We start from the raw sequence: 18,393 nt of genomic DNA, 5'->3' as shown, positions 1-18,393 counted from the left end.
TCCAGCCTCCTAGAGCGGCTGCCTCCGGGATGCGGCGAGAAAGGCGGGGGCTGGGGAACCTGGGCGACGCAGTGAAGCCCTGCCTGAGTTCCATGCCCACCCCAGGACCCCTACTACAACCGCGTCTGTGCCACCCCCAATCCGCTCCAGTCTTCCCATCCACCGGGCCAGATACACCGCGGTGTCAGTCTTTTTCTCCCCACACTCCTACAGACAATTCGCCGTGGTCCTCCAGCCCAAACTCGAAGAAACCACAACCCAGGGCTGCTTCATTTGCCTTTATTCGCGTTCAAGCTTAGGTCCAGGCTGAGGCAACGCATGATGGGGAAGGGATGCCAGCCTGGAAGTGAAAGGTGCTGGCGCTGGGGCTCCACACCTCTAGCCCTGTTGCTTTCAGCTTTCCCCCAGCAGCTGCCTGCTCCTGAGTGGCCCCTTCAGGGAGATTTGGGTTTGGGCAACAGGAACAGAGGAAAGACACAGGTGCAGTCTCAGAACAAGTCACAGAGGTTCCAGGGAGCTGATTCAGGTGTAATCCAAAGACATTTTGTTTTATCAAAATGATGTCCACTGCCTTACACCCTTCAGGCAGACTGCCCGTTCTTGCATTTTAGACTGGAGTGCCCTTGGGTTTTCTCTTTGCCTCTTGTTTCACAGGGTAGTCCCAGGAATCAATGCGTATTCTCCCCAGATTCAGCATGGGCTCCTCGGTACTGGTGTCCCCATTTTTCTGTCGCTCTGCTAGAATCATGGCCCGGAGCAGCGGCGGGTAGGGCACAGAGCCCAGAGTCTCCTCGGGCACCGGCGTGAAAGCGGTGAAGGCCTCCTCCTCGTGCCTGGGCACCAGCCGCCAGTCGTGATACATGGCCTGCTTGATTTCTCGGGCCTCGCCCTCCGTCTTTCCTGGGGAAAGGAGGGCAGGGTTTATTGCACAGCCACTTGCGGAACAGTCTATTGCCAACAGCCACCCCAGCCGGTCTCCGACTCCTTACCTTTGAAGGTCAGGATGCCCCAGGCCTTACCATGGTCCAAGTTCTGCAAAGCAAATAGGGAGGGGATCAGCTCACAGAGCTTTCTTGCCCCCCAAGAGCAGGACGCTGGAAACCCAGTCCCACAAAGCCGCGAGTAGGGGGAACAGTGCTGCCCTGCGATGCGGAGCGGGGAAGTGAGGACGGGCGCACGCACCTGTGCCGTGTAGTCCGGGCGGACACGCGTGAGGCGCCAGTAGCACGGCTCGTCGTGCTGCCACAGCCAGGACTTGCGTGTGACTAGGCGGCCCAGGCCGAAGAACGGGAGGCGACAGAGCAGCTGCAGGAGGCGGCTCTCGCGGCGCGCGTCGGCCCAGGCCCGCATGGGCAGCCGGCGGCCCGAGTGAGGCCGCGTCAGCGTCTCGTAGTCCAGAGCATAGCGCTGTGAGTCGCGCGGCCGCTCCCGCTGCTCGCGTAGGGCCCGCACGCGGCGGGCCAGCTCCGCGATCAGCCGCGGCCGCACCTTCTTGCGCGCCATGGTCGGTCGGTGCTACGCGCTCCTGCTGTAAGAAGCCGCCGCCGCCGCCGCGCTTTCGCCAGACCCGCCCGCCGCCGGAAGCGGTTGGTGTTCTCCGTAAAGGCGTCCGGGCCCGGCCGGAAGCGGAGGAGAGGCCGGCCGGCCATGGCGAAGGTTGGGCCTCGGAGGGCCGGGCGCTCTTCCCGGGGTCGGGGACAGCGGCGGCCCACGACCTGGGAGATCTCGGACTCGGATACCGAGGGCCCTGTCGGCGCGGAAGCCGACTCAGAGGCCGCCGTGAGGGCCCGGAACCCAGCGGAGGAGCGCAGAGCGGCGGCCGAGGCGCTGCGGCTGCTGCGGCCCGAACAGGCGCTGCGGCGCCTGGCGGTGCGCGTGGACCCAGGTGAGCCCGAGGGCGAGGGCAGGGGTCCTGGGAAAAGCTCTACTTCGACAGGAGCTCGGGCTTTGAAAGCTCCCCTTAATCACTGGGAGGTTATCCCCGGCCCACCGTGGGGTGAGAGGAGCATCTTGGCATTGTCTCCGGCTTTCCAACTGGGGAGCTTGATTGAAAGACTCTGGCATCTGTACCCAATTGCGCTCTTGGAGCCGGCAGAATCAGTGTTTGTAATACTTCACCCAGGCTGGGGGCCTGCTGTGAGTAGCATCCTCAGGTGGAAGGAAAGGAGTGACCTCTGTCTCTTCTTCCCACCCCAGCCATCCTGGAAGATGCTGGTGCTGACATCCTGATGGAGGCCTTGGGCTCCCTGGGCTGTGAGTACCACATCGAGCCCCAGCGCCCGGCCCGGAGCCTCAGGTGGAGCAGAATGAAGCCAGAACCTTGCCCCTGCAGTGTGAGTGCCCCAGCAGCCTCATTTCCAGGGTTTACATAGTGCGGAGTGTGTTACCTCCGTGATTGCATACGAAGCAGCTGCTGTAATCATACACATGAGCTAAGAATGGGGAAGCTGAGTGGGTGATGCCCAAGCCACTACAATGGTTAGTTGCAGGCCTGGGCCCAGGGTCTGAACTCAGCTGGTGCTGAAGAACGTTCCATCCTGATTGATGCTGTGGTCAGTGCTCCTGCTGGCCGGCCCTATGGACCAGGGCTCGTCTTGGCCTTGGCTTCTGTAGAACAGTCCTGTGGGCATGAGCTTGCCTGTGGCCATGAACCTCAAGGTGCTGTGGCGCTCAGGCCGAGGCCATGGGGCACTTGAGGCTGAGGATGGGCAGCAGTGTCTCTGGATATCCCTATAGGTGCCTCCTGAGGTGTGGGCTGTGGATGAGCAGGAACTTCTGTTGCTGCTGGAGCCTGAGGAGTTTCTGCAGGGTGTCTTCCAGCTGACCCAGGTGCTTGGTGGGGGGCTGTGTTCCCAGACTTGATGTGCTGCTCTGCCAGTCCTGATCAAGGACAGAGGGGCTGGAGAGGGTGTGCAGTGGGCTGAGGCTCCTCTCTTCAGCAGCCAAGATGTGGATGAGATGGGGGAAGCCAACTGGGCTCTGGGCCTGGATGCAGACAGGAGCCACAGTGTCTTCTAGAGGGCAGAAGCAAGGATAGCAAGGGCCCTTTGGAGAGCTGAGTCAGAGCCAGAGGTTCGAACCTGGTGAGAGGGGCCCTGGGGACTTGGGTTGCAGGTTGGCTGTGCAGTCCAGCTGTGAGCCAACAGCCCAGCCCCCACCTAGCTGAAGGAGCAATAGGGACTGCTCAGCTCACGTTTGCACCAGAGTGTCATTAGGGTAGACCCTCTGCCATGTCCCAGTGTCTGAGGTTCAGCATTTATCAAGCATCTGCTGCCAGGCAAATGCCAGGCTAGGGTGCAGAGTAGACCAGGAATGGGGATGGGGACTTAGCCACTCTCCTAGGAGTCTGGGACTTGCCTGGGGGCTTTCATAGGTCCCTTTGACCTCATGGGAGGCACACAGCTAATTTTCCAAAGAGAGCTGGCTGGGCAGAGGAAGTGTGCTCCAGGCTCCTCCCAGCGTCTCTGGGTTGTCTCTGCTCCCCTTCTTCCTGCAAACTGGCAGTGGTCTGGTGGCCTGTGAGCTCCACCTGTCGCAGCCCTGAGGAACAGGTGTGGTAAACCTTCTTGGCTTGCAGATCTGTGGCCCAGCCTATTCAGTGCCCTGGATCTCTCCTGAGAGCCCCACCTGCCCTCACCTGGCTGTCATCGGGCTGGATGCCTACCTTTGGTACCGGTCACCCTCACACCCTTAGGAGGCCTGAATTGGGTGGGGGGAGTTCAGGGAAAAGATCACCATAGCTCTGGGGTTGCTGTGACACAGCTAAAACCCCTCCCTTGGGTGGGCTCTGAAGGAAGCAGAATTCAAGGAGGGTGGGACCAATGGGATATGGGGAGCTGGAGGGAGTCACCTCTGTTCAGGTCTCACCAGCCCAATGCCCAGGAGATGCAGCAGCCAGAGAGTCCAAGGGTAGCCTGTGCAGACGTGGTGGTTGGCTGGCCTGAGGTGGAAGAGGTGAGGGCAGGGCAGGTTGGGTGAGGTGGTTGGCCTTGGCCCTGACACTCAGGCTGGTCTCTGAGGCCCAGCACCTGGGTATGGTCCTAGGGTGGCATGTGGGGTTGGTCTCAGCTGAGTGTCCCCCAAGGGAGCCCTCCTCTGACCCACCCTCATGTGCTTGTGTCCTCAGGCTCTGGTGCTCCTGCAGCTGTGGGCAAATCTGAATGTGTTGCTGGTGGCCTCCTGGCAGGAGCTGAGTCAGCACGTGTGTGCCTTCACCAAGGCCCTCGCCCAGCGCCCCTTCAAGTGCGTGACCCCCATCTCAGCGGTGGCTGCTGCCGGGAGGGTGACAGGAACATCTGGAGGGTGGAACCTCCCTGGCCTCTTTGAGAGCAGAGGGCTGAGCTGGTGGGGCTGGGTGATCAGGAGAGATGAAGTCTCTAGAAACCTCCTTCCACCCTCCCCGTCCTCAGGAAGTTCCAGGAGTCCAGGGCCTTTTCCTTCTGCACAGCTGGGCGCTGGGCGGCAGGTGAGCGAGTGACAAGAGATGGCACAGGGCTTCGGGGGGCCTGGTGGCGGCAGATCAGGCAGTTCAACCGGGTCAGCCCTGCTGTGGCTGACGCTGTTGTCACTGCCTTCCCATCCCCCCGCCTTCTGCAGCAGGTGAGCCCCTTCCCATCCCCTCACCCCCCAGACTCCCAGATATGGAGGCCAGGTCCCTGAGGCCTGCCCTGCTCATCCCTGTGCCTGCCCTAGGCTTACTTGGCCTGCGGCACTGAGCAAGAGCGACTGGCCCTCCTTGCTGACCTCCCTGTGAAGGTGGATGAAGGTGCTCGGCCCCGAAGGGTGGGGCCTGACCTTTCCCGCCGCATCTGCCTCTTCCTGACCTCCACCAACCCTGACCTCCTGCTGGATCTGAGCTCCTGACCATGTCAGCCTGACCTACAGGGCCTTCTCCCACCAACCAGCTGGACAGCAGGCACCCCAGGAAGGGAGTGACCAGAAACTACAAGGGGTGGCGGGAGAGCAGTCACCCTGTACAACCTGTCCCTCAGCCTGGGGAGGGGCTCTTAGTCAGGTCTGAAACCAAGGGGAGGCCACGGGTAGCAGGAAAGGTTCTTAGATAACTGGGATGAAAAGGAGAGGAAACTCCAGGAGATGCTGGGCTGGCTGGAGGGGGCTGGAGAGGATGGGGGCCAGCAGGGTCCTGTACACACTGGTTGCAGGCCTAGTGGCCAACTAGGTCAGCCAGAAGGGCTGGGTAGCATCCAAATCCCTGCTGGGGGACAAGCACCAGTCACCTGGAGGCTTGGAGGTAGCACCTTCAGAGAGAAGTGAGACAAAGTCTCAAGGGAGAAAAGAGAACCGGGCTGCCTCTTCCCAAGGATGTTGTGACACAACTGGAACCACAGGAGAAAAGCTGTGAACATGTGTGAGACCCAGGCCTCCAGGTGGACTCCTTTTAATTCTACCACTATGGATGTGTTAGGCATAAACTCAAAGTTTATTACGTTCATTTCAGTCTCAGACAGGAGGAACAGCTGACAACATGCAAAGCAAGTGAGGACAAACCCAAGGTCCCCTGAGGCTGGCAGCTACAGGAAAGCTGATGTCCGATGAGGCCTCAGGCCACAGCCTCCAGGCCAGCATCCCAGGCCTTCAGTCTCAGTCCAGAAGAGGTGAGGTGGCCACTCCCAAGAGATTCCAAGGAGAGAAGCAGCGGCTGCCATACCCGGTACAGGAAGCAGATGGACTCAGGCAGTCCTGGTCTCGGCCTGTGGCCCCTGAACCCCTGTAGCAAGGCCTGTCCTAGAGAGACCAGACAGACCTTGGCCCAACTCCTCCCTCTCCTGTTACTCTGGAGCACGGCCTGTGGGAGAGGATGGAGAAAATGCTGTCCTAGCCTCAGAAGGCAGTTTTCATTGGAAAATAAGTTAGGTCCTTCGGCAGCGCTTTCTCTGGCAGCGCCGAGTCTCTGGGCTGTTGGGACTGACAGTGGCCTTGGGCGAGGGCACAGGGGACTTGTGGTGGCCACAGCTCATGCTCAGCACCCAGCCCAGCTTGTGGTGTAGCACCTGCTTGAGGCCAGGTGGCAGGGGCAGGCCCTCAAGTGTGTCCCCAGAGTTGGGTCGCAGCTGACGCAGGCGGTGGCAACACAGGTACTGCAGGGAGGTGGCGCTGGCACAGGAGCGGATGACCTTCATGCTGCTCTTGGCTGCTGTGGAGCACACCATCGGATAGAACTTCCTGTTCTGCAGCTTGGTGGCTGCCACTCCTAGAGGAGGGGGCACAGCCTGAATCCTGGGCCAGGACGGGGCTTCGGGGCTTAGCCATTCCTTGGACATCCTCCTGAGGTAACTGAGGTGGCCCTTGTGCTGTCCCACCCTCTGGAGACCCTGGAACCTCCGGCTTTGTTCTTTGAGGACACCTTTTCAGGAAGCCTTGGGGCCACTCAGCACGGGCCCATTTGCTTCCTGCAGGACTTCAGTAGCAACCACACCCCACAGGCACGTGTCTCCCCTGGGATCCTGGCCACCCTCACCTATGCACTTCCTGTTCTTAAAGAAGGTCAGTGTCCCATGCCAGGTGTCCAGGTGCACGCCAATGATGGAGCCCTGGCCGAACCGCGAGGAGAAGCTTGTCTTGTCACCCTTGTGGTGGAGGAGCCCTGGGGGGCAGCAGGGTGGGGGTTAGTCTGATGCCTTGGGGGCCCTTCCAGCCTGCCTGCCCTTAGGGGCCCCACGTACCAGTGTAGGAGAGGCCCCAGCTGTCCTCATCCCTGCCAAGCAGGCTGCAGAACGTGTGGTGGTACTTGTCCAGGTCCACATCCGATGTCCCAATGCCCACCATCTGGAGACAACAGGCCAGGAAGAAGGGGGGCCAAGGCACCAGCAGCACACCTCCCCTCACAGTCCTGCCAGCCACTTACCATATCTGTGCCATAGACAGGAGAGGTCATCTTAATCTCCCAGAAGTGTTGCCCCTCCCCCAGCTCCTTGGTGCCTCGGATGGCTGCTGTGCCGCAGCTGTATTCCACGTGGAAGTTGACCTTCCGGTTGTCACAGCTCAACAGGGTTGCCGAGGACTTATTCATGTCATCCCAGACCCAATCAAAATCTGGGAGAGAAAAGGCCAGGTTGGGGTAGTCTCCTGAGCCCCTGCTTAGTTCTCCTAACCTTGCCCAAGAGGTGTACCCCTGTCGGACCCCATGCCACGCACTTACACTCATCTTCCTCCCCACAGCGGCAGTCCTTGCCCCGGTGGGCTGCTGTGTGCAGGCTGCCGCAGAAGGAGGCCTCATTCTGATTATCACAGTTGCAGAAGGACTCACCCGTCACGGGCACAGCGCTGGGGATGGATGGCGGCAGGGACGAGTACTCAGGGTCAGAGTCAGAGTCACTGTGCTGAGGAAAAAGGGCAGGCTGTGCCCTCCTGCTGTGCCTTCTGCCCTCCACTTGCCACAACACCCATCACAGGCCAATGGATGAACTGCTTGGATGCCCCAAAAAGGGATCTGTGAGTTTAGCCTCAAAGCACTTCCCCAGGTCCCAAGTGCACAGCTGGCTCACCCTTCTACAATGCCCCGAGTGACCCTGGACACCTCCTGCTCAGGTACTGGGGAGGGCTTACCACACCACAGGCTTTCTGAGAGCGGCCTTAAGAGCCACTCCACTTTTGCAGCCAAGGGGGCCTGGAGGCCCAGGCACTGATGAGCCCACAGTGGGGCTGTATGCTCAGCCATCGTTCTCCAGGCAGTTTCTAGATCATGGATAGGCTGGCCCCACTGAGGGTGGCCTGAAGCAGGGGAGCCCCTTAGCAAAGTCCGCTGGTGGCCTAATGCAGGCCCCTGGGTCTCCCCACAGGCAGCAGCTGGGCTGTGGCAGTGCCTGGACTGCAGCTCCTTTGTCAACCTTCCAACAGGTGGTTCTTAACCCCCATCCCAGGGCCCTAAGGAGCCCAGGGCTTTCAAGCTGCTTTAAGCTTCTGTTCTAGGAAGACATTCAGTGGGGCCTGGCCCTCTACCTGAGGGGCTCAGTCCTGGCCTTGATCCCAGGCTGAGCTGGTCGGGCTCTAGTAACTGTTGACCCACCCTCTCTTGGAAGCCAGCAGGAGATGCTCTGTGCACACAGTCATTCCTGCTCTGATGCCACACAGGCCTCTCTGGACACCTGCCTTGACTGTGGACCCCAGGCAACCCTGGTCTCACTGCGCGGGGCCCAGAGGGTGCAGACAGCCTCTGCCTGCCTGCTGTCAACCCTCGGGTTGGCCCGGGGCCCTGGGCAGGCTCCAGCTCCACCCTGGTCTCTGGGTGTTACTCTTACCTCCTTGAAACACCCTTTGCACAGCAGCCCAGGTGACCTTGCTCAGATCTGGGGCAGGTCATGCTACCCTGAGAATAAAGCCCACACCCCCATCAGACCTTACTAGGCCCATTCCCCTGCCCTGGCTCCTCCCTCTCTTCCCCCACCTGTCATGGGGGAGGTCTCTGCCCCTGGTTGGCAGCTTTCAGATATCACTTCAAAGAGGCTCTTCTAGCCCTCCCTCCTGGGTCCTCTTCCTTCTCCGCTCCTCAGTCAGTCTCCTTTGTCCTGTTGATCTGTCTCCTCCCACCAAAACGGAAGCTCTGCAGGGGAAGAGCCTCGTCCTTATTTCCTTCTATTATACCCAGGGCCCACATAGAAGCTCATGAACCAACCAGAGAGACAGCTAAGGGGGTTGAACCCCAATCAGAGACAGACCCCAGAAAGACCCAAATCATCCCACTAGATTGGAGCAGTGATCCCCCAAAAGCCAAGGCAGGCACACTGCTACCCATAGGCAACCCCCTTCCCAGGGGCGCAGACCTGAGTACGGAAGGCCTGGAGGTCAACCTGGGCAGGGGGCAGACCCAGCCCCTTGGCAAGCCATAAAGGCAGAAGAAAGGAAGGTGTGTGTTTAGCCTTCAATGATGTCAAGGTGACACACCCACCTGCCCACCCACACAGTCAAATACTCCAGGCCAATTAGATGATGTGGCAGGCTGCAGCAAGCATGTGTCAAACACTGCACCCCAGGCCCCCAACACTGCCTGCATCCCAGAGTGATGAGCCAGCGAGGCAGGGACAAATACTGGAAAACAGACTGCTCTAAGCCACATGGTCAGGACAGGAGCTAGAAGGGGGACAGGAATGCCATCCAGGGTCATCTTGCTGGCCTGGGCAGGGATTTTGGGGAGGCCCCAGGATGCTGCCAACCCAGAACAGTCACCTCCAATTCTCCCTCAAGGCCTGGTGGTTCTGCAAGGCTCAGCTGCCCTCACTCAAGGGAGGAGAGGTGCCCACCCCCCAGGACACCTGGCTGAGCCATGGCAGAGTGGCTGTGACAGAGCATAGACAAGTCACCCAAAGATCACCCTGGAAGGAAGCAGTAGAGGTGACTCAAGGCAGAGCCAACCCCTTGCTCTGGTCTAAGAGATTCTGCAAAATAACTGAAAATCTACCTCCCACCACTCCCTGCAACAGCCCAGCCATTCCTAGGGTTGGTACAGCCAGCCTCTGGCTGCAGAGCCCTCAGGTACATCAGGCAGCCTGCACTGAGACAAACAGCTGAGCTGCTATTCCAACCTGAACTTGGGAGTGACTGAGTGGGAGAAGGCACAGGAATTGTGGTCTTCAACACTAAAGATCTTTTAAATATGTACATACACAAATATAAAGCACATGCCTGAATAGGCAGAGGAACCATCCAGGAAGATGCAATGGCATTAATGATAGCTATCTTTGGAAACTGGCTAAGAAATGGGATGGAAATACTCTGTTGAACAAACTGACCAAAGAACCAACTGCCACCCTCTTCAGTGGAAAGAGTATAGAGAGGAAAGTGGTATCTATCCGAAGGTCCTGTCACCCAGAGCCATGTGGGTTCTTAACCAGGGTAACCCCAGGGTGAGCAGTAGGGTCCTACTGTCCCCGTCCTCTGCCCTCAGGGGATTCTTGCCCCAGGGAAGAGCCTGCCTCCAGGGTGTCCACACCTTAGTCCAGTAGTACCCACCTACCTGCCCGTCAGAATCATATCCCCAGTTAGTGGTCCCTGCCAGAGCCATGGCCCGGGCATCTGCGTCTCGGTGGGCTGCACTCAGGACAAAATGCCATGCTCTGCTGCTCCGGGGGCGCCTGGCCATGGTGGACAGGATCTGAAAGCAAACAGGTTCTGAGCAAAGGAAATACCTGGCACACTGGAAGGCTTCCCAACAACCCCTGCATTTGGCCGTGGCTGGCTGTACCAGAACCCCCTAAAGGTGGAGGATATTGTGAGCCACATGGTGCTAAGGTGGGGCTCCAGTACTCTCCTCACAAGCTCCTACCTCACTCCAGTGTCCAAGCACCTTGATAAAACCAAGATAGAGAGTGTGAAAAGCAACCCAGACATCCATGACCCGCAAATGCATAGCTCAGTCCCGCTCTCAGCTCAGCCTAGGAAACCCAGCTGGGCAGCCTGTACCTTCCTCAGGCATCTCACACCTCCCCTGGCTCCTCCTCCATTGTCCAGTTAGACAAATGGCATCTCCGACCTCCCAGTTCCTCATGCCAGACGCAGGGCAGTCACCCCCTCCCCACTTCCTCCTTCCCACCAAGGCCTGAGGGCCTCCACGCCCTAGGACCAGTTCCACCCCATCCACTCCACTCCCTACAGCCAAGATGTTTTTGAAACAAATCTTGACATTTTAAGCAAATATTAACAAATCTTATCACTCCTCAGAAATTACTATTGTTATTAGGATAAAAGGCAAAACCCCACAAAGCCTATCAAGCTCTCCAGTGCTGCTCCAGTTCCCAGTGGCCTGGTCCCAGTTGCTAGCTCTTCCCTGCCTTCTGCCCGGAATGCCTTCCCGTCCTCTGGCTCAGCTTCCGTGTCCGACTTACACTAACACCTCGATTTCTATGATTATCTACCGCCTAGCTCTCCCCCGAATGAAGTTCCCAGGGGGACAAAAACTGTCCCCCAGTAAGGACCCCGCCAGGTACAGGCCGGCGCAGTCGGTGAATGAACGCAGGCACTGCTTTCGAGGGTTGGGAGCGCCGCCCGTAGCCCCAGGTTCCCCTCCCTCCAGCGCCGCCGCCGCGCGGCTCCTTCACCTGCCGGTGCGAGCCAGTCCAGCCGGCTCCAGGGCGCCGGCCTAGTCACCATCCGCTGCGCCTGCAGCGCACAGTGGGCGCCACGCGATGCACGCGAAGTGACCGGCCCACGAGACTGTGTCGGGCCTCGAAGCAGGGCGCCTCTTACTAATTTCAGTTTCGGGCGGGGCGCGGCTCCTCCCGCGCTGCGCGGCCGGTCTCCCGTGCGGGGCAGCCCGCCCGTTCCGCCTGCCCGGGCCCCGGCGCCGCCCGCGGGAACAAAAGCGCGGCCAGGCCTCGTCACCGGCGGCCCCGCAGGGTCCCGAACCGGGAGGGTCGGGAGCAGCGGACGCGACCGGCCCTCACCTGCGCTGCTCCGCCGCCGCGCGCCGCCGGCGGCCGTGACCCACTTTCCACTCCCGAGCGAGACGTAAACAATCCCCGCCCCCCGCAACGCATTGGCCAGGCTGCCGCGGGCTGGCGCTCCAAGTCCCGGGCTTAGGCGGGGCGCGGTTCCCGCCGCACACGCCTCTTGCCGAGAGGCTGCTGAACCTGCCAATGCTGACTCGGTGTCCTCACGGGTCACATTTTACGCGGCCGGGGATAAGGCCCAGGCGCCCCGGGGACTAAGGGCGAGATGGGGAGGCGGCCCCAAACTCGGGCATTGACACGGAAGTGGGTTCATCTCCGGTACGTCGTCGGCGCCGGAACCTGCGTAGGCCCTTTGTGCAACCTAATTGGCTCAGAGAGGCTTGAGTGGGCCTATCAAGAAGAGCCGGGGGCCGGACTCCAGCTGCCCATTGGCCCGAAGGCTCTTCACTCAGCTGGAGGAAGCGGATGGAAAGCTCGCAGCCTGCGGGAGGGATGGAGGCGGCGGCGGGTGAGTCTGCGGGCGCTGGGGGAGCGGGGACAGGCCCACGGGCAGCTGCTCGTGGGGACGATGAGTGTTAAGCGGACTGTGTTCTGTACAGTGTAAGGGTCGCGGAGACTCACGTGTACTTATGTGTGTAACGTCCTCAAGTTCAAGTTTTCATGTAAGTGCTGCGCTGCGCGGGAACGTGCATTCAGGGGAACTCAGATCACGTGCGCTGTTTGTCGTTAAAAACAAAATACTGTTATAGAATATTAAGAAGCTAGGAAAATTCCAGGACAAGCAGACTAGGGAAACTAAGACACATAAACAGCAGTCTACAGCCACCTGGTAAATCCTCTCTTCCCTGAACCAAGGATATTTAAAGTGGTTTGCACTTCTCCCCAACCAGAGGGTAAGTAGCTTAAATCACTTACTCGGGGAGACAGCAGAAATCCAATTGGTGCCATTTGCCAACCACACCCAAGGACAGGTGACGTTCAGAGAATGAATCTCATTTTTGTGCATCAGCATAAAGCTAACCGCCAGCCTTCAAAACCCCTGAAAATGAAAGTCCCAGCTGGTTCTCCTGCCATTCCCATCCCCCTCTCCTCTGAGGGACACATGATATTTTTGCTCTGGTCAATAAATTCTTGCTTGCTTTTCTACACTTTGTCTCTTGATTGAAATATTTTCTCAAGAAGACAAGAACCCAGGTCTCCTCATCTCCCCAGTAAACAGTACTGCCCATCTTATGTCATGGTTTTTTGATTTGGTGATGCCCCAAGAAAACAGTAAACAGTCTTTTAAATATGGGGTTCTAAAAAGAAGACACCAGAACATCACATACTTTTAATTATTTGTGGAACTGTTATTCTAGCTTTCCAAACCTAGTGTTGGAAGGGATATAAGCGCTTATAATCAGATTTGCATAGATTAACCAATATAGGCTTTCCTAAGCAGAGGTTTGCCACATTATCTTTTGAAAGACCTCGGGTCTGGTACCTTGGGCACCAAGCTCTCTCTCTCTCTCTCTTTTTTTTTTAAATATGACTATTGATTTCAGAGAGAGGGAGGGAGAGGAAGAGAGAGTTAGAAACATCTATGATGAGAGTCATTGATCAGGTGCCTCCTGCACACCCCCTGCTGGGGATCAAGCCTGCAACCCTGGCATGTGCCCTCACCGGGAATCGAACTCCTAGATCATATGTGGGTCGATGCTCAACCACTGAGCCATGCCAGCCGGGTGGGCACCAAGCTCTTACATGCTGAATTCATCCATCAGATTGTAAACAACACTGTAGGAAAAAAATGTGAAGTGGGTTTTTAGGATAAAGGCAGGTTTGCTACAAGGTAAGAAGAATATCTTCTATATTGATCAATTTAAAGAGCTGCTTTTTTAACTAGGGGAAAGTGCACATAAAAATCAAAAAAACCTAACTGGGTATGCAGTAAAAAAAAAAAAAAATTGACCTCCCTGTGCCCAGAGGCAGTCCTGGCATGTTACTTGTGTCTTTCTAGAAAGATTCCTTACATACAAAGAGTTACAAACTTGTCCAGTAATCAAATAATCGCGATTGGTTAGACTTAAAGATGAAGCGGAACAGGACTTGTTATCCATAAAGGGGCTCCTCACGTTCTTCTGAGGGGAGATACTGCTTTTCTTGCCCCTTCCAGCACAGCCTCTCACATCTAGTAGGCACTCGGTGAATGCACTTGGTTGATCGTCTGTTTATAAACTTCTTCAGTTTACTTAGGGCTGTGAAAGGTTCTGTGGTTAACCCCTAAGTATGGCTGTTTGAGAAGTTTGGCTCCTTCCAGTTACCTGATGAGAGCATGAGTGTCCTGTTTGGTTCCAGATAAAATTTCCCACTCCTACCAGTGAGGAAAGTGAGTCATAGTGATTAGGAGCTTGGCTCCTTCTTGTGTTTCCACCCAAGCCCTCCCCTCCACCCCTACAAAAGTGAAGTGGACTCCCAAATGCCTTTTCATGTTAAAGCAATTTAAGTAATTAACTTTTTAAATTGCTGCAGGGGTGGGTGACCTCAGGCCACGGTCTGGGGCTTCATGTTGGCAGGCAGTGATCCAGGTCGGGGTTGTTCCCTTTCCTTGTCATCTTAAAAGATGTCCCAGCCCCTGGTGCTGGAAGCATATCTAGGAAAGGCACTTTAATGCATTGGTAACAGAAACCTGCCTGAAAGCCAGGATAGGTGCCCTCTGAGTCCTTCCTAAGGAGGCTTTGGAGGGGGAGGCTTTTGAACATACCCTTGAGAGGTGGACCAGGAGGAAGGACTGTACGCATTTCTGTGTTGATTGTTGAGCCCTGTCTTCGTGTGGAGAGGGTGGTGAAGGGAGCAGCTTGTTGGAGGTGGGGTGAGGTCCTAAGGGTGTCGGGGCAAGAATGTGGGGGTATTGCAGAGGGGCTGAGGGTTGTGTGTATACAGGGTGCAGGGATTGAGTTGGTGAATATTTATTTGGTGACATTTGGGGCTCATTGGAAGGAATTCAGAGTGGCTAGCAGCCGATGGGTCCACAGAGACAACTCTGGTCCCAGGACCTGTGTGGGAGTCACCAAGCATGCAGGGGCATCCTGTGGCTGCCCTTGTGTACCTAGGGTTCCTTAAGGCACTGCTGGCAGCCAGATGACACTGACATTCACACGCACGCATGATTGCAGCTGCTCGGGATCCCCAGAGCTGTAAGGGTCCCTCCTGAGAACTGGAGGCCAAGGCTGCCTCGATTGCCTTTTAGACCCCAGAGGATCAGTCCTGGGTCCGAGGAGCGGGGTGGGAGCTGCCCAAGCACAGAATTATCTCATGGCCGGAATGACCCAATTTGCATTAGTCTCCACCTGTTTCCACTGGAATCTGCAGCGAGCCAGCAGCTGGCTTATCGCCCACGTGGGTGCAGTCGCACATGCGCACACTAGGAGGAGGACAAGTTTGGGGCATTTCAGACAAGAGTGGGAGCAGCAGCTTTGCAGGAACCAAAGGGCCAGGCCTGTGGCCCGCAGGAGGATCTTCGGGGAAGGGGCAGGCCTAGGACTCGGGAGACAGGAGGTGAGTGGTGACAGCAAGTGAAGGGCAGTGGTGAGCGTCTATGGCAGCCTCCTCCTTGTCCTGAGCAGAGCCTGGGAACCTGGCTGGCGTCCGGCACATCATCCTCATCCTGTCGGGGAAGGGGGGCGTCGGGAAGAGCACCCTCTCCACGGAGCTCGCCCTGGCCCTGCGCCACGCGGGCAAGAAGGTGAGCGCCCCCGCTCCCCCCCCCCCAGCCGCTCCTGCTCCTCCCCCTTCTGGATGGACACAGGGAAGCCAGCTGGTTTCCTACTGCCTTGGGGGACCCCTACCTACCATGCGGGCGTACTGGCTCCTTGCAGGTGGGGATCCTCGACGTGGACCTGTGTGGCCCCAGCATCCCCCGCATGCTCCAGGCGCAGGGCAGGGCCGTGCACCAGTGTGACAGCGGCTGGGTGCCTGTCTTTGTGGACCAAGAGCAGACAGTCTCCCTCATGTCTGTGGGTTTCCTGCTGGAGAAGCCGGATGAAGCTGTGGTGTGGAGAGGCCCCAAGAAGAACGGTAATGACAGGCAGGGGACTGCACTGTCAGCCTCCCAGCCTCCCTTGGCTGATCACTCAGTCCTCCATTAAAAAGCCTAGCCAGAGCCTGGAGCTGCTGGCCCTCCCCACCCCACGGGCCTCCTGCTGCTCACTTGACCAGTCAGGCCCGGTGGTGATGCTGGTATCCAGATGGCGGGTGTGGGCCATGAGAGTGAGACAGGTATGTGGTCATCAACTATGGAGCACCCTTCCCCTGCCTAGGAAGGGTGGGTCTGCTCAGACCTGAGCCCCACCCTATGTGTGTTGGGGGGGCTGGAGGGGGAGGCACCAAGGTTGTGCTCTGGAGCCTGTGCACCGGCAGGAGGCATTAAGGCCCCTCCACCTGGCAGTGAGTCTGCAGGTGTATCGGGCACAGGATGGGGGCTGCTCCACTCAGGTCATCTCTTGGGCTGTGAAAGCTGAAGTGCCCCCAGGGCTGGGCACAGGCGCCCCAGGAGGGTCACAGCTCCAGCTGGCCTCTTATTGAGGCCTGAGTATAAGTCCTGCAGGGTGAGGTGGCCCAGCACCTGGGAAGAAAGGGGTGCTTGTAGGGGACAGGAATGAGAGTCCCCTGCTGTGCCGTGCCCCCCACACGTACAGTCTGTTTGATGGGCAGCTTGGAGCCCTCGTGCTCTCCATACCTGTAGAGATGCTCCGCCCTGGAGGTGGTGGGTGTGGGGAGACCCCTCCCACCTGACCTCCCTGGGTCTTTGCAGCTCTGATAAAGCAGTTTGTGTCTGACGTGGCCTGGGGGCAGCTGGACTACCTGGTTGTGGACACGCCCCCAGGGACCTCTGATGAGCACATGGCTGCTGTTGAAGCCCTCCGTCCCTACAACCCCCTGGGGGCCATCGTGGTCACTACACCCCAGGTACTGCAGAGCATCGTCCTGTTTCCCAGTGTGCCACCTCACCCAGGCAGGCACCTCTCCTTGCTCTTTAAGCTCTTCTTGGCTGAGAGTTCAGGATTCCCATTGCCTGTCCCGGCTCTTCCCTGATCACTAGGCGGTGTCTGTTGGGGATGTGAGGCGGGAGCTGACCTTCTGTAGGAAGACCGGGTTGCGGGTGATCGGTATTGTGGAGAACATGAGTGGCTTTGTCTGCCCACACTGCACGGTAAGTTGTGAGGCAATTACCCGTGGGGAGTGTGGGGTGATGGGGGGACAGAGGTGCCGCTGTGTGGTCGTCGTCCCCCCCACCGCTCCCTGGGCCTGGACCCCACTCCCTGAGTGTGGAGAGAGTCCTCAGGTGGACCCTGTGCCTCTATCCTAGGAGTGCACTAACATCTTCTCCAGGGGAGGCGGCGAGCAGCTGGCCAGGCATGCTGGAGTTCCCTTCCTAGGTGAGTGGGTCAGGGCTGCCCCTTGGCCTCTGCTTCAGGTGGTCCCACCTGCCTATGCCCACTGCCCACAGTGGGGGAAGATGTATCAGTTCATCTCTAATGCCGATCACTGCTAACCAACTGAAGAGATGGGCGGTACCACCCAGGCTTTGAGCAGTCCTGCTGTGACCCCATCAGAAGGCTGTGGCTCTGGCTCTGGGAGCACCTCTATGGGGTGGAGGGTGGGGGAGACACCAGTGGTGCATGACCATGTGTCCCCAGTGCCTGTCTTGCACTTTCTACAAGTGGGCAGAGTCCGAGGCAGCAGACCTGGATTGAGGCCGTCGAGATGGAAATTGAGCCCAAGAGCCCTTCTAGGTACCTCAGCCAGAGCGAGGCTGATGGGTGTCTGCTCTGGGCTAAAGCAGCTTGACAGTGGCTCCTGGGGAGCGTTAGGCGTATGAGCATGGCCTCCCAGGCCTCTTCTCACCACCTTACCCCTTTACCTGGCCCCCTTCCCTCTGTCTTTGCAGGCTCTGTGCCCTTGGACCCCAAGCTCACGAGGAGCCTGGAGGAGGGCCGAGACTTCATCCAAGAGTTTCCCCAAAGCCCTGCCTTTCATGCACTCTCCGCCATAGTCCAGAAGGTTTTGGAGACACCTGCTCAGCTCTCCTGACCAAGGCATCTCCTGGCACCACTATGGGGCTGGAGCTCACAGACTTGAGCAGAGGTCCTGGGTGCGGTTCTTAGAACCTGCAGGGCTGGCCTGTGGGGCTGTCACTGTGTACACCTCTCTCTGCCCGGGCCCTTGGGAGACGTTTCGCTCTTCAGCAGCATCTGGGCGCCAGAGCCCCCAACAATGAGTGGTTCTGCTGGCTTGGTCTGTGGCAGACCCCAGGGACAGTGTGGGGTCCTAGTTCCATGGCCTGAGCTCTGGTCCCTGCATCTTCACTTTTCATGTTGTGGCACTCGTGCCCCAGACAGGCCACTCCTGATACCCGAGTCTCCACATTGTCCACAAAGCTTGCGGGTCTGGAAGATGGCTGGGGACTTTGTCGTCCTCAAGTGCCTGGCTGCTGGCAGGGCTGTGAGTGATTATGGTCGTGGAAGGGAGCACCCTGTAAGGTACTAACTTCAGAGGTGCCCACAATTAAATGTGTCCCGCTACCACAGTTATAAGTCTTACGTTTCTAGGTCATTCCACCTTGGTCCAGCCTCTGCCTTAGTGTATGGCTCTGTCCTGTAGCAGACAGAGTTCACCCTAAGTCCCAGGGGCCAGGCCAGTAGGCTGGTTATCAGCAGGCCCCTGAGGGCCAGGGTGAGGATGTGTTTGCAGAGGAATTTGTGGTGTCAGAGAAATGTGTGTGTGGGGGCCCTTGGCAAGCAGGCAGGGCTACCTACTGCCCGCCCTCCACACTGCAGGCACCTGGGGGCTGAGCTAAGAGCAGAGAGAAGTGCGAAGTGCAGTCAGTCCCAGGGCTCTTCCTGCACCTTCCCCAGGAAGGCAGGAGGGAAGTCCGTTCTGGAAAGCAGAAGAGAGGCGAGGGGCTGCCCTTTCCAAGGGAAGAAGGGCTGTGAGAGGAGACATGGCAACT

At 58.2% G+C, this 18,393-nt stretch overlaps 4 protein-coding genes across 8 annotated transcripts; 2 read left to right on the top strand and 2 right to left on the bottom strand.

The window, feature by feature from the left end:
• Positions 1-121: 121 nt before the first annotated feature.
• Positions 122-1,565, bottom strand: MRPS34 (mitochondrial ribosomal protein S34). Its single transcript, XM_016208080.2, has 3 exons — positions 1,183-1,565; positions 990-1,032; positions 122-900 (listed from the first exon to the last, which is right to left on the bottom strand). The coding sequence occupies exons 1-3, from the start codon at positions 1,501-1,503 to the stop codon at positions 608-610; spliced, it is 657 nt and encodes a 218-aa protein (XP_016063566.1). The 5' UTR covers positions 1,504-1,565; the 3' UTR covers positions 122-607.
• An 82-nt stretch (positions 1,566-1,647) lies between these two features.
• EME2 (essential meiotic structure-specific endonuclease subunit 2) lies at positions 1,648-5,113 on the top strand. Its single transcript, XM_016208077.2, has 8 exons — positions 1,648-1,885; positions 2,197-2,333; positions 2,737-2,829; positions 3,578-3,669; positions 3,861-3,954; positions 4,127-4,242; positions 4,410-4,599; positions 4,693-5,113. The coding sequence occupies exons 1-8, from the start codon at positions 1,648-1,650 to the stop codon at positions 4,861-4,863; spliced, it is 1,131 nt and encodes a 376-aa protein (XP_016063563.1). The 3' UTR covers positions 4,864-5,113.
• A 308-nt stretch (positions 5,114-5,421) lies between these two features.
• SPSB3 (splA/ryanodine receptor domain and SOCS box containing 3) lies at positions 5,422-11,636 on the bottom strand. Of its 4 annotated transcripts, none has more exons than XM_016208076.2 (7): positions 11,397-11,636; positions 9,971-10,108; positions 7,268-7,340; positions 6,866-7,053; positions 6,684-6,786; positions 6,479-6,604; positions 5,422-6,211 (listed from the first exon to the last, which is right to left on the bottom strand). In XM_016208076.2, the coding sequence occupies exons 1-7, from the start codon at positions 11,487-11,489 to the stop codon at positions 5,871-5,873; spliced, it is 1,062 nt and encodes a 353-aa protein (XP_016063562.1). In that variant the 5' UTR covers positions 11,490-11,636; the 3' UTR covers positions 5,422-5,870. The 4 variants fall into 4 exon arrangements, with proteins under 4 accessions (XP_016063562.1, XP_016063561.1, XP_087671860.1 ...); XM_016208075.2 differs by having other exon boundaries at positions 7,160-7,340; positions 11,397-11,626; XM_087815734.1 differs by lacking the exon at positions 11,397-11,636 and adding an exon at positions 11,052-11,239 and having other exon boundaries at positions 7,160-7,340.
• A 3,296-nt stretch (positions 11,637-14,932) lies between these two features.
• On the top strand, positions 14,933-17,488 carry NUBP2 (NUBP iron-sulfur cluster assembly factor 2, cytosolic). Of its 2 annotated transcripts, XM_016208079.2 has the most exons (6): positions 14,933-15,126; positions 15,260-15,458; positions 16,195-16,349; positions 16,483-16,593; positions 16,750-16,819; positions 17,332-17,488. In XM_016208079.2, exons 2-6 carry the CDS (start codon positions 15,305-15,307, stop codon positions 17,472-17,474), a joined length of 633 nt encoding a protein of 210 aa, XP_016063565.2. In that variant the 5' UTR covers positions 14,933-15,126; positions 15,260-15,304; the 3' UTR covers positions 17,475-17,488. The 2 variants fall into 2 exon arrangements, with proteins under 2 accessions (XP_016063565.2, XP_087671862.1); XM_087815736.1 differs by lacking the exons at positions 14,933-15,126; positions 15,260-15,458 and adding an exon at positions 15,476-15,659.
• The last annotated feature ends 905 nt before the right edge of the window (positions 17,489-18,393 follow it).

This window comes from Miniopterus natalensis, chromosome 3 (assembly GCF_054644295.1).
Source record: "Miniopterus natalensis isolate mMinNat1 chromosome 3, mMinNat1.hap1, whole genome shotgun sequence".
Classification (NCBI taxonomy): Eukaryota; Metazoa; Chordata; class Mammalia; order Chiroptera; family Miniopteridae; genus Miniopterus; species Miniopterus natalensis.
The sequence above is the reverse complement of the archived record's forward strand: the minus strand, read 5'-3'. Positions and strand labels throughout refer to the sequence as shown.

What these genes read in the sequence shown, in the direction of transcription:
- NUBP2 (XM_016208079.2), top strand. Translation starts at nt 15,305, where the DNA reads ATGCTCCAGGCGCAGGGCAGGGCCGTGCACCAGTGTGACAGCGGCTGG. An exon ending in TTGTCTGCCCACACTGCACG is followed by an intron (nt 16,594 to 16,749) that starts GTAAGTTGTGAG and finishes CCTCTATCCTAG; the next exon opens with GAGTGCACTAACATCTTCTC. An exon ending in TGCTGGAGTTCCCTTCCTAG is followed by an intron (nt 16,820 to 17,331) that starts GTGAGTGGGTCA and finishes CTGTCTTTGCAG; the next exon opens with GCTCTGTGCCCTTGGACCCC.
- MRPS34 (XM_016208080.2), bottom strand. Translation starts at nt 1,503, where the DNA reads ATGGCGCGCAAGAAGGTGCGGCCGCGGCTGATCGCGGAGCTGGCCCGC. An exon ending in GCCCGGACTACACGGCACAG is followed by an intron (nt 1,033 to 1,182) that starts GTGCGTGCGCCC and finishes TTTGCTTTGCAG; the next exon opens with AACTTGGACCATGGTAAGGC. An exon ending in GGGCATCCTGACCTTCAAAG is followed by an intron (nt 901 to 989) that starts GTAAGGAGTCGG and finishes TCCTTTCCCCAG; the next exon opens with GAAAGACGGAGGGCGAGGCC.
- EME2 (XM_016208077.2), top strand. Translation starts at nt 1,648, where the DNA reads ATGGCGAAGGTTGGGCCTCGGAGGGCCGGGCGCTCTTCCCGGGGTCGG. An exon ending in GTGTCTTCCAGCTGACCCAG is followed by an intron (nt 2,830 to 3,577) that starts GTGCTTGGTGGG and finishes CTTGGCTTGCAG; the next exon opens with ATCTGTGGCCCAGCCTATTC. An exon ending in GCTGGCCTGAGGTGGAAGAG is followed by an intron (nt 3,955 to 4,126) that starts GTGAGGGCAGGG and finishes TTGTGTCCTCAG; the next exon opens with GCTCTGGTGCTCCTGCAGCT.
- SPSB3 (XM_016208075.2), bottom strand. Translation starts at nt 11,489, where the DNA reads ATGCGTTGCGGGGGGCGGGGATTGTTTACGTCTCGCTCGGGAGTGGAA. An exon ending in CTGGGGCCTCTCCTACACTG is followed by an intron (nt 6,605 to 6,683) that starts GTACGTGGGGCC and finishes GCTGCCCCCCAG; the next exon opens with GGCTCCTCCACCACAAGGGT. An exon ending in TAAGAACAGGAAGTGCATAG is followed by an intron (nt 6,212 to 6,478) that starts GTGAGGGTGGCC and finishes CCCCTCCTCTAG; the next exon opens with GAGTGGCAGCCACCAAGCTG.